Source organism: Triticum aestivum, chromosome 1A (genome assembly GCF_018294505.1).
Source record: "Triticum aestivum cultivar Chinese Spring chromosome 1A, IWGSC CS RefSeq v2.1, whole genome shotgun sequence".
Taxonomy (NCBI): Eukaryota; Viridiplantae; Streptophyta; class Magnoliopsida; order Poales; family Poaceae; genus Triticum; species Triticum aestivum.
The window spans coordinates 482,428,123-482,441,127 of record NC_057794.1 but is presented as its reverse complement, the minus strand read 5'-3'; the positions used below and the strand labels follow the sequence as shown (position 1 = coordinate 482,441,127).

Genomic DNA, 13,005 nt, shown 5'->3' with positions numbered 1-13,005 from the left:
GCGTACGGGCGTCGCGGGCCCGCAATGGGCTTGGCGGTCCTCGGGGTGCAGAGGATGGACATGGCCATCGACAGGGCAGTGGTGGCCGAAGGAGGAGGGGCAAAGAGAGCAGCAGAAGGCGGACGCAGGGCTCGCTTGGCGCACGGGAGGCCGTGAAAGGGGTGGAGCTCGCCGGTCGCGTACGAACGCAGGGGCAGACATGGGCTGCAGCGACCGGGACGCACAAGGTGAAGGCGTCACAACAGTTGCTGTTGCAGGAGACAATAAGGGGCCCGGCGGAGGACATGGGGAGGGGAGGCAGAATTTGGCAACCGCGACGGCCAGCAGCAGCGGTGGCGCTATGGCCATCCGGTGAGCAGAGGGCGGGCGCGGCAGCAGCGCGCGACCCGTGCGAGAGGAGGGCGGTGGGCCACGACAGGATCAGGAAGGGGCGGAGCTCGGGCATAGCAGGAGGGCGGAGGAGAAGGTCGGGCGAGGCGGCACAAAGGTGAGCAGGCGGCAGGGGTCGAGGAGGAAGGAGGCCAAGGCGGCGGCGCTCCTGTGGCCGGCCGGCGGCAGAGGATCGGGAACCTCTCCCGATCGAGAATAGGATAGAGGTGGGGTTCGAGCAGGTGAGGCTGTGCGTGATGCGTGGGGTCGAGCGAGCGCTCACGAGAGGGGAGGCAGAAGGGGAGGGACCATGGCGACGGTGAGGAGTGTTGCTGCTACAGATCAGCTCACGTTGAAGGTTGTTGCTGCTTCGTGAATGTGTGGACGCACTCGGGCGCGTGGATCTAATCCAGCTCCCACGCACTTGTGAAGAGGGGTTGCGCTGGGCGTCGGCCGCCTCGCGTGAGCTACGCACACGTCCCCTTGGTCCCACACCACCGCCTAGGCCTACCTCATCTTCTGGTCCAGTAGTTTCTTATCCACACGCGATCTCTCCTTATAGGTTCATGCGCCCGTGGTTCCAAGCTTGCTGCATAGCTGGGGAATTAACAACATTTGCTTAGCCACTTGAAAATACAAAAGCTCAGGTTTTATGCCCGGTACTGAATGTTTTAACCACCCATGCTGAATAAAATACTACCGCCTTTTCTAAATATAAGTTTCTAAAGATTCCAGTATGACTATATACTGAGCAAAATGGGTCAATCTACACTCTAAAATACATCTATATACATTCATATGTAGTCCATATTAAAATTTATAAAAAAACTTATATTTAGAAACGGAAGAAGTAGTACCTAGGCACTGAATTAAAATGGGTTGGTAGCATATCATCAACGAGAACAGGCCAAGGTAGAGACCGATCACACATTTACATACCCTTTTTTTCCTTTTTTTTCCTCACTACATCCGGATAGTTCCTAGCGCTGGCCATAGAGATATCATGGTTGTGTCAACTATAAGTAAAATGGGATTAAGGCTATGCATAATAATATATTTGTAACTCCCTTGGGATTAAAATATGCACTAATCCTATATACCTAAGAGAATCATTCCCACTATCCTATTTATCTTAACATGCAAGCTATCCACATCATCAAGTGGGTCCACTAATTTATATCTCTTGGCATGCAGCCGTCTAACCACAAGACATATGTCATGTCAGCAACCCCGTTCTGATGGTCAGTAGTTCCGTTTCTGCCGTAACAAACCGATGGTGCAGCCACGTCTCACTAATCGCTAATTATCCCGCTACTGCATGAATGACGGTGTAATAAAAGAGCACGGCGTGTTAGATTCGGTTTCTGCACCGCTGCACGTAGCTAGGATTTTTGCACCTAGAATCCAAGAGAAAAAAAAAAGAATTTCTGCATCTAATTTTTTCTTGAGAGAAAAAAAGAATTTTTGCATCTAATGTCCAACGTGCCAGTTATTGTAAGGCTGTTTTGGTTTTGCACGTGTGCCATCTATCTAGATGGGCTTGGTCTTTCAACCTAAAGCCCATGTAACTAACGCATTTAATTTCACTCAAAAAAACCTAACGCATCTAATCGATCTACCCGGCTTATCGCAGTAGGTCGATGAGGGTTCGTCTTCCCCGTCGTTTTGTTTTCTGCTAGAAGCCGCCGCCGCGACCGACCCCCCAAGAAAAGGCAGCAGCATATTCAGATGAAACGGCAGCAGCATATCCAGATGAAACGGCAACATTCACCACATCTCATTACCTCCCCCTCCATTACCCTACATATGCGGAAGAAAGTGCCAGATTTAAGTAGCCATCGCCTCATCGTAAGCACGCGCCATCACCATCACGGCAAGGTGGGGATAGATGTCGCGCCACCGCGCCGCGCCTGACGGAACTGCAGCTCGCCTGCATCTGGTAACCGGTGCCTCGCATCTGCTTCGCTCGGTCAACCGTACGTATGGTCTTCACCCGGTCGAGGCTGCCATCGACACCCCATTGCACGCCGCCGCGGCACCACAAAGAACCTTGGCGTTGTCCGTCGTGCAGCCTTTCAGACCCTCATCCCTTTGTTCATGCCTAGAGCGTGGCGATCCGGTCCGCATGTAGTGTTGTGCGAGAGGAACAAGAGGAGCTTTTGGCAGTTTTCCTTGCGCATGTTTCTTTTGTTTCCTCAATATGACTAGGGCAACCGGAAGCTTCTTGGATTTCATTGTAATGTGCAAGCTGGACTCCTATCATTGGCGTCAATCTTCCAATCAGCAAGGTAAATGGGATACAATATAATATATAATCCATGACTCTTTCCTCGATTCCTTTTACATTGTCTAATCTGAAGGTCACCATTATTGACCATCACATATTAGGATTGAATCTTTTGTGCTGCTGCATTTGTTCAGATAAGTTTTGACCTATACTTTTAGGAACAGTCCATGGGTCCATATCTTCGTGTAAAAGGATTTGAGAAAAGAGTCATGGATTTGTACGATTGAATGTTCTGTCTCTTTCTCAAAGAAACAATATTACCGGTGCTTTGCATAGTTTTGTCTAGGACAGAATCGCACAGGTCCAGGTTTGTGATCGACAAACTCCTCAAATTGCAGTCAACGTTCTTTGATCAAATATCCTCAAGGTTATGCCAATGTTTTGTGATCGTGTGATCGACATGCTATTCGCTAAAAATATGCTAGCATTACCAAGTTATGTAAAGGTACGCATATAGATTAAAAGTTGTGTATCATTTGAGTTCTATTCTCAATGGCTGCTTTGGTTGATTTTTTCATCAAGAATGCACTTCCTTATGCAACTAACCCTTGATGTTAATCTTTGATTACATATCCTAAATTAATTCGCTATGTCGTTAATTATCTTCATGCACCTCCGTTTCTATTCATACAGATTATAGTGGTCAGCGAAAGTTGGAGTCCCCATTTCCTGCAGGCCGTCCCCCTCATGGCATCTGTAGCACGTAGCAGGCTATTCCTGGTTGCTCCTTTCCTAATCCTCCTACTTAGCGTGATATAATCCAACAACATGATTTTCTTATTATTTTTTGCCATGCCTTCTGTAGTTTTGTTCATAGGACGGCAGATCGTATTATTTGTAACCCCCAAGGATGCATGTTTATTGGTTTGTTTTCTGGACTGTGGGTAAATTTTGCAAAATGGTATCTGAAGCATAGATGATTAAGTAACTTGGAGGGCTGAAGTCCCACAATTTTTTTTGACTTGAAATAGTACGACATCTTATACAAACAAATTAATCGTTACCAAGGTTTAATTCATGTTTAAAAGTTTTGTTCAAATTGTTCGAGCCCATGCCACCTCACCATCATGACTTCGTTTGATCTTATGAAAAATATGAAGAGTCCGTTCGGATTTCAATATATTTTTTTACCAAAGTGTCTTCTTTATTTCAGTATTGTTCAAGACAGCCAAAGGCAATAATTAAACCTGAAGTGCTAACGACATGTTCCCATAAAAATCATAGATTAACTTGCTGAATGGATAATATAATTTCCTCATCATTCTTGACAATTCTAAAGCATATGTAGCATGCATGAAAAAATGCTACTATTCTTAAATATAAACAGCAATTATATAATAAATCATTTGTATATTCGATTTTAGTTTTCGTATAAAATTCCAAAAATCATGTTTCATACTATCAAATCATTTTAGTATATATTACAATCTATTCCGCAGCAACGCGCGGGGCATTATCTAGTATATCGAATTGCTCCGGCCTAATCTATACCTACTAATAAAAGAAATAGGTATTCTTGGTGCGTCATGCTATTTTGCAGGAAACGCCATCAAGTTTTTGGTAATAAATCTGTAGTGCATATTATTGATTTTTAAAATGTTCATAGCTTTTTAATCCTAACTCCAAATTTAACATGTTATATATGAAATTTGATTACAAAAATATGTAGAATCTGAATACGATATTATATTTAACTGTTATCATCCTATGCCGAAAAGGAGACGTCTTAAGATTGACAACATTCATACGTGTTGTGATGGTATGAACACAAATGGGATGCCATGTGTTGAAATAAAGGATATGGACCTACGAATTCATGGTTATTAGATTAGTGAGTGTTTTTTCATCCATTGCAACGCACGAGCTCATTTGCATTGTATGCCAAGGGGGAGACGTCTTAAGATTGACAACATTCAAACATGTTGTATTGATGTCAACATTGAGGCCAGCGTCGACGAGAGTGAGAAGAAAGATAAATAGAAATACAGATGGAATGCTATGTGTTGACATAAAGGATATGGACCTACTAAAGTTTGGACTCATGGTTATTAGATTGGGAAGTGTTTTTTTTTCACCCGTTGCAACGCACGGGCTCATTTGCTAGTTAACACTGAAACCCAAAGCCTAGAGATTTTTTTTTTGCTAGATCAAACTAGAGTTTTGGAATTGACCTATCTAATTTTTTGATATTTTTCAAAGAGAGTGTTTAATTTTCAACAGTTTGCACGAAAGCTATTGAGTTTATATAACAATCAGAAAAAAGAAAAAATGCATCATTTTTTTATAATAGAAATAAAGGTTTTTCAGTGCCCACAAAAAAGTTTTTTTTAGGGATAAAGCTTTTTCCTTTTTCTTTGGAAACGAGAATATACAGTCCGTGGTAGTGGCGACCGAATCGAATCGACGGAGGGCATCCTCACGCGAAACCATCCTCTGATTCCCCCTCCCCTCGTCCCATCCAGATCTTTCTGTCATCGTTTCTCCCCCCACTCCGAATCCCTCCCTCCTCTCTCTGTGAAGGTACGTGCCGCACGCCCGCATCCATCTTCCTCCTCTCCGCACACCCCTTCTAATCCCAACACCACACCCATCCGCTCAGCAGGTCCTCACCGACGTGCCCGCCGCCACGGCCCTCCCTCCAAATCGTCGCCGACCCGAGGTAAATTCTACCTCCTTTGCCTGATTTTGTCATGGACCTGTAGTAGATTTTGTTGCCGTGGAGGCCTTTAGGTCTCGAATAGTTGAACACAGTCTCAGTTCAGGTTGTGCCATGCGGTAGTGCTTGAGGAAGATTGCAGTTGCCTCTAGGTTCGGCTTTAAGCCTGTAGGCTGTTGATCTGGGAGGGGGGCAACACAAAAACTTTTAGGTTACATAAATGCGTGCTGGGAGAAGATCTCTTAAGGACATGCTAAGTAGGGCCGCGCTACTACTTGTTGGAATTGTTTTGTGTAACTCAGTTTTTTTTTTTTTTTTGCAACATTGTAACTCAGTTGTTGGAATTGGGTTATTTGTGAGACTGGCACTGTATTTTACATTTTTGTTTTGATGAGGAAAAACGGTTATAGAGTCTACTTGAGTGTTGTTCGGTACACCTTCAATTCACTGACGATTGTCTCTTGGGTCTTTTGTCGCGCTGCCAACCCTATGTCTGAAACCTTGATTTTAAAACTAGCTTCAAATTTAATTGAAAGAATTTAGACAAGTGAAGGGGCTGACTATGTTATGCATTTTCAAGTGCTTGTGCCCATTAGTTTGACCAAATTTGGTTTTGCTAGAGCACTCTAATAATGCCCTGTTCTTTCTTGCTTTCAGAATCTCCGTTCAACAGCAAGGTCATGGCAGAAACCATAGATCTAACAGGGGATGGAGGCGTTCTTAAGACGGTGGTCAGAAAAGCAAAGGATGATGCTATAAGCCCATCTGATAGCCTTCCATTGGTTGATGGTACTGCAGTCAATCCATAGCCCTCTGAGTAAAACATAGCCTCAATAATTTATTTTCTATTTGGCTGGGCGGTTGCTCAGGGTTTAAGTTATGGTACAAGTTTTTTACCTCAAGTGCTTCCAATGTTTTTCCATTCAGCTACTTTGCCCCCGAATCTTACGGCAATGCACTTTTCTATGCAATACAGTAAACGGATCACTGCTTAATCTGCCATGTTGGGTTAAACATTTGCCTTCGTACACTTTTCTATGTGCAGTTCATTATGAAGGGACACTTGCTGAAAATGGCGAAGTTTTTGACACCACACATGAAGACAATTCTATTTTTTCATTTGAAGTTGGCCAGGGAGCTGTCATTAAAGCATGGGATATAGCCTTAAGAACTATGAAAGTATGTGAACGTTTATAATTGCTTGCTCACTTCGATAGCCTCGAAAGTTTCTTTCTAATATGGCATGGTGTATCGCGCATGTTGAAGGTTGGCGAGATTGCAAAAATAACATGCAGGCCGGAATATGCGTATGGAAGTCCAGGCTCGCCGCCAGAGATACCAGCGAAGTTTGTTTGCCATTTCACCTCTTGATTGACTGAAGTTGTAAGCATCCCCAGGCCAGAAGTTTCTGTAACAACGTTTGCTTTGTTTCTGCAGTGCAACACTCATTTTTGAGGTGGAATTACTGGCTTGCAAGCCAAGGAAAGGTTCAAGTCTGGGCAGTGTATCTGATGAGAAAGCCAGGCTAGAGTAAGACATCTCCAAGTGTTTCCTCTTTTATATTTAACGCATCAAGTACCCAATAATCAGACGATGGTCGACAAAATCCTCACTGAAGCTGATCTGTAGAGGTTGGCACTTGGCAGGGAGCTAAGGAGTTGAGAACTCTGCCTCTGAATGCTCGTCCACCCCATAACATCTCTAGACAACCATAGCTTTGTTTAATCCTCCATTTTTAAGAGTTTTGTCCTTTTTTTCTGTTTCTATGGGGTAGTGGAGCTTTTGCTGTGTTTTTGGTCAGTAGTACAGTTAAGCCAGTTTTGGCATTTTTTTCTAATACAGAAGTTAGTACCCAATAATCATGTTAAACAGCATGGGACATCATATTGGAATTACATAATATAGCATATAGCCTAGCTAATATTCTTGTTTACGCGATTTCTTGAGAACACTCGAGAGTTACGTGTCATGTCTATTATCCATTTTGTAATACCCTTGTGATTGTTAGAAAGTACATGATTTTTGATACATAAATTTCGATAGGGAGCTTAAGAAACAGCGGGAGCTGTCTGCCGCCACCAAAGAGGAAGAGAAGAAGAAGAGGGAGGAGGCAAAGGCCGCGGCAGCGGCTCGTGTGCAAGCCAAACTTGACGCCAAGAAGGGCAAGGGAAAAGGAAAGGGCAAATAGATTACTCCCAACTGATGTATTAGTCGTTGCATTTGCTGCTGAGTGCTACTGTTGTAACCTACTCCCTCCGTCTCATCAAAAAACATTTTACATTATGGGATGTAGTAGTAGAAAATAATCTGCACAAAGCATAGATTGCCTGTTGCCTTGTTGGCTACTGTGCTTCGGGGGAGATGGCGTATGTTGCCCAGCACCAGCCTTACTGAAAACATTAAATAATCACAGCAATCTTCTCTTGGTTTTTACTGCGCAGCAATGACATTTCCATGTCTGATAATGTAATTGCAGATGTATACAGCACATGTGACATTTACTTCTGAACAGATGTGCATCTCAGCAAAATTTGCTTTGATGTGCTTTCGCTTCCGAACACAGCATGTACATTTACTTTACAACATAAGGGTTAGACTTTTTGTGTACAAACACAGCCGATTATGAGCTGAGGCAGCAGTCATCTTCCTCACCAGAAATACGACCATCTCAAAACAAAACCCTGGAGAGGAAGAAATACTTCTGGATCCGCAGGTATCCTTTCTCATATCTTAAATTTGAGGGTTTTAAGAAGTATCCAGAATGGCTCAGAAATGGTACACTTTGGGCACTTGAATAGGAATATCAATCCCCTTTCTCATATTAGCAACCTATGTACCTCAATGTGAATGTAATGCTATCTTTTGTAAATCACATGGTGGTGTAGATGGTAAAATATCATACGATGCACGGAACCGTAGGCCATTGCCTGTATTGACTGATACTGGGCAGAGCCAGCAGAATATGCTACGCCCAAGCACCTGTGGATAAACAATCGGAAACATCAGAACATATAACACACGATGCTTTCCAGGGTTAAGAAAGCAAGCAAGCAAACATGATTATAGTTCGGGAAGCGGCACCACGCAAGCCCACATCATGTGTTAAACTGGCGCCACACAGGCCTGACAGCAGACCGCCTACATCTGCTTAACTATGAATACATGCAGCAGGGCCATTGTTCAATTTAATGAACTAACTTCACCAGTCTGGTTGAAAGCAATGAAGGGAGGTGAACTACTACACTGGTTACCTGTTTCCACAGTTTGAGTTAAAACTTTTATATAACACCCTAATGTGCAAAAAGGGCAGCCCGGTGCACGTAGCTCCCTCTTGCGTAGGGTCCGGAGAAGGGTCCGACCACTTTGGGTTTTCTGTATGCAGTATTTCCCTATATTTCCGCAAAAGGCTGTTTCCAGGACTAAAACCTGTGACCTCATGGTCACAAGGCAACACCCTAACGTGCAAGACCAAAATAAAGATACATGTGAAACGCACATGCCAACAGCATGGCATAACTACATGTGACAATTTAGCAAACATTAATAAGACTAGGAAGGAATTTTTTGAAATTTGTTTGAAATATACAAATGTGCAAACTTGTGGAGGGGTGTATATGGCAAAATCTGCTTTGGAGTCAGTATCAAAATTGTGGATATCTTTAAATGGACAATAAAGCTGTTGCCATTAACACTGTCTCTGAAAATCAACTACTCCCATTCCGCATTCATATCTTAATATGTGAAACATTTAAACAGCTCAGAAAATTGTTAGTCTTTTTCGCTGCGAATAGAAAATAGTTCATCTTCTTACCGAAATAAGATTCTCATAGACACCAAGGTCATATGGATGATGATAAAGGTCTCCACCCTTTTCTGCCAACCACATTGCTCTAACTCCTTCATGGTACTGCAACCATCAATAACAAGTGTTTTTAATATTTTCTATAAACATGAATGCTGCCCAACATCAAAAGAGAAATTTGTTGTCACAAACCTCAATTGTAGTTTTATTCTGTAATATGAGGTGGATATGCCAGCCCAGGAGCACTGACAGCGCCAGAGTTAATGGACAAAGAATGATCCCACAAATAATCTGTCCATTTGGCAAGTTTAAAATTTTTGTGAGTAGTTCAGATGAACATGCAACATGCTAGGTAACTAAAAAACAACGCAAGAGTACTTACAATCAATGTTCTAGAAGAATCACTGCTTAACTGTTCATCTTTCGGAGCACTGTAAATGACGCTCCCTACAATTAGAATCTGAGATGGGAAAAATATACTTTTCAATGCTATACCACCCCAAGAAATCATATTTGCCAAAGTAATCGAAGAAACTGAACTACCATTGAATAGAAGCTTGCAATTACAGCATACAATACAAAGACCAAGAATATCTTGTAGTTCTCGTGCCCAACACAGTTATTAATCCAAATACAGTGATGGTCCTGCACATAAAAAGTTAGTGAAAACATGGAAGGGGAGATAAAATAGAAGGATCATCATAGAATTAGTACTAGCCAGCACCATTTTCAGAACACATCTCTTGCACACACGGCAATGGTGTGCGCGTGGGGGCTTATAGTGGCTACATTTCTGGCAATATCTCAAATCACCACCCTGCAAAAGCAGTACAGATTGAGTATTTTGAGGCAACAAACTAATAAGAAGTTAATTTTTGTCAGCTATCGTCATGGAATTGTACTCCAGAGTAAATCAGACGATGGGATTTCCCCGCTTATTTACTCCCACCTCAACCTTACTCCCATACTAAGCTAATCTCCCTTTCATTTTCCCCATTTTTGGTACAAGGCAAAATCACGTTGTACTGCCAATTCGGTAGGCTACTTGCCAACAGGGAACTCTTCGTTTAACACCACAAAGCAATTTGCTTAAGTCACCTTAGAGCTCAATTTCTTCAAAAGCAGCGGTCCAAAAATCTTGTGTTGACTACCTCAATATTCTTCTTTTGTTATGCGTAATGTTTGCAGGCCCAGCAACAGAACATGCTACTTACACCTGATGTCTACCGTTATAACACACCCATGGGCACAAAACAAACTAATAAAGGGAAAACGGAAACTTGGGTATACCATTGGAAGAGGCCAAATAGCCATATTCATGCAGAGTGCTATTTATTTATCTGCATTCAAGTATTCAACTGTCGCATTCACTTTGGAAAATGCAAGATAACAAGGCATAAAATCGGAAGCTTTGCATGGTATCTAACCGCAATACCCACCAGGGCCACCATTAATAAAAAAATTAGCAAGGCCGGCCGCTCAATTTAGAGTCACTTTACTTTGCGAATAGCTTGTGCTTGTTTTGTTTAATGGCCATGGATAACACTTTGAAACTTGCTACAATTTTTTTGCTCATGATTCCAAACCCGGTGGAAATTTAAAATATTGTCTAGACAGACCTTCAAACTTAGACTGGATCCACACACACGGTGGAAGGTTCCAGGCACCAACACTCAGATTCGGATCTAAATTATCTATCTGTTATCTATCTATCAAGTCCCTCCTTTAACAGTCGCAACTTTGAGCTGAAATCGGCAGAATGGAACAGTTACACGCATAGATGGTCGCAAATGATCCAATCCCAGGAGGCAAATTGGCATTAAACCGCATTTGCCTAACTGGGAGGCGCGGCAATTGAAGCAAACTTGCCCAATTTCATGAGAAGGGGGGAAATTCTGAAAGAACCAAGCACCATTCCGCTCCACAGATCCAAAACTCCCCGACAGGCAGCCGAGGGCACGCACCTTGCGCTTGACCTCGTGGACGGGGGTGTCGGCGCCCTCGACGTCGGGCAGGAAGGCGGGCGGCACCCGGCCGGGGTCCCGGGAGACGGCGGCGGCGTAGGTGGCGAGGCAGGCGGCGGCGAGGGCCGTGAAGGCGGCGGCGTTGGCGACCCCGGCGGCCGTGGCGAGGCCGAGCCAGCCGGCGACGGCGACGAAGACCGTGGTGTAGTAGACGTAGCCGATCGCGGCGAGCACCGCGAAGATGGGCAGCGTCAGGTACCCCGGCCTCCCCATCGGCGCGGCGCGGGGGCCCCGCCTGCTGCGCGCCTGCACGCCTGGCTAGGGTTCCGGCCGGAGGAGGCGGGGGGAGGCGCGCATCCTAGGGAGGAAGATGGGAGGGAGGGGGAGGAAGAGGGTGGGTGGGTGAGTCCCGCGTGGCGTGCGGGTCGGGGCCGAGGGAGGCGGCCGGCCCGTTTTATCGGGGGCTACTTTTATTATGGATTATTCGGCGGGAAGCAGCGGCGGCGGTACCGGCTGGGCGGGGAGGAGGAGGAGAGGTCGGAGGCGCAGCGGCGGGCGAAGCATGGAGGATCTGCCGGCTCGCTGCCCAGCGCGTGAAGAACGTGGCGCAGACAGAAAGTGGCGGATTATTGATTGTGTTTGTGTGCACTGCAGAATTTGAGTGCCAGCTTTGGTTTTCGGTGCTGTTCCTTTCTGTGGGATTAGGCTGGTCAGGCTAGCCATAGTGGGGTAATTTAGGTAGTAATTTAACACATCTTAATACAATTTTTTATGTGACAAGTATTTAATGAGGAGAGAAGTGCTTGAAGTAACATAATATGTTACTGTAACATAGTGCTTTCCGAGGTAAAATGAGTCTATAAGACAATAAATGAAACAAACTATGACACTACTACTAAGATACTTTGTACTATGGAGATAGTAACTTAGACTGGTGTCATGCATATGACACTAGTCTAAGTTACTCCCCACTATGACCAGCCTCATAGTGGGGAGTAAGTTAGACTAGTGTCATGCATATGACACTAGCCTGAGTTACTACCTTCATAATGCAAAGTAACATAATAGTAGTATCTTAGATGACTTTATTTATTATCTTGTAGACTCATCTTGTCTTGGAAACGCTATGTTACAGTAACATATTATGTTACCACCTCTTATTAATTACTTGCCACATAATTAAAAATTTCTTAAAATGCGCTATGTTACTAGCTAAGTTACTCCCATTATGACTAGCCTTATTCGTTAGTGTGCGTAGTGATTGGATGACGAAGCACGCATACGTAGTTTGGTGTTTGGAACTTTGCGTGAAGGCAAAGCTAGCTGAATATGGCTCTGTTTATTTCAGCTTTTATCGACAGATTTCGCTGCCGCGTAGCAGAATCTGAACTAAAGGGTGAATCCATCAGAATCCGATTTCAGAAATCCGTTGCCGAAATCTGAACCAAAAGCGGAAGCAGCCCGGGACATGCTTTCCAAACTCTGATTCCGTTGCGGGCCAAAATCTGAAAAAGTTGTATCAGCTGGTTTGCCAAATGACCTACATCTTTTTCACATCAGATTTTTCATAGTTGTTTTTCCACAACAGATTTTTCACAGCTGCTTTTAGGAATCCACAGCCGAACCAAACAGGGCCATATTGTTGACCATTTGTGCGCCGGACTGAAAATATGGTGAAAGTGTGTATTTTAGATGTTGATGTTTTTCTTTTATAAATTTGGCCAAACTTTACAAGATTTAACTTTGAAAAGAAATCTAATACACATTATATTTTTGAGAGGGACAGTATTAACCAAACCACAATACAGATCTATCAACCAAACCACAACACAAATGCACTCAAATCTAATAACCAAAAGACAAAGCAAACATTCAATAGCAGCAGCAACAACAACAACAACAACAACGACAAAGCTTTTTAGTCTCA

The 13,005-nt window shown here is 43.8% G+C and overlaps 2 protein-coding genes across 4 annotated transcripts; one reads left to right on the top strand and one right to left on the bottom strand.

The window, feature by feature from the left end:
• The first annotated feature begins 5,000 nt into the window (after window positions 1–5,000).
• Window positions 5,001–7,745, top strand: LOC123058835 (peptidyl-prolyl cis-trans isomerase FKBP20-1). 3 transcript variants are annotated; one of them, XM_044481519.1, is made up of 7 exons: window positions 5,001–5,176; window positions 5,256–5,315; window positions 5,970–6,101; window positions 6,358–6,491; window positions 6,579–6,658; window positions 6,750–6,842; window positions 7,356–7,745. In XM_044481519.1, the coding sequence occupies exons 3-7, from the start codon at window positions 5,993–5,995 to the stop codon at window positions 7,498–7,500; spliced, it is 561 nt and encodes a 186-aa protein (XP_044337454.1). In that variant the 5' UTR covers window positions 5,001–5,176; window positions 5,256–5,315; window positions 5,970–5,992; the 3' UTR covers window positions 7,501–7,745. The 3 variants fall into 3 exon arrangements, with proteins under 3 accessions (XP_044337454.1, XP_044337462.1, XP_044337448.1); XM_044481527.1 differs by having other exon boundaries at window positions 5,024–5,176; window positions 5,259–5,315; XM_044481513.1 differs by having other exon boundaries at window positions 5,057–5,315.
• A 46-nt stretch (window positions 7,746–7,791) lies between these two features.
• LOC123058824 (probable protein S-acyltransferase 16) lies at window positions 7,792–11,707 on the bottom strand. The gene is made up of 7 exons (XM_044481500.1): window positions 11,079–11,707; window positions 9,839–9,931; window positions 9,658–9,759; window positions 9,497–9,574; window positions 9,307–9,405; window positions 9,124–9,219; window positions 7,792–8,291 (listed from the first exon to the last, which is right to left on the bottom strand). Exons 1-7 carry the CDS (start codon window positions 11,349–11,351, stop codon window positions 8,151–8,153), a joined length of 882 nt encoding a protein of 293 aa, XP_044337435.1. The 5' UTR covers window positions 11,352–11,707; the 3' UTR covers window positions 7,792–8,150.
• Window positions 11,708–13,005: the final 1,298 nt, after the last annotated feature.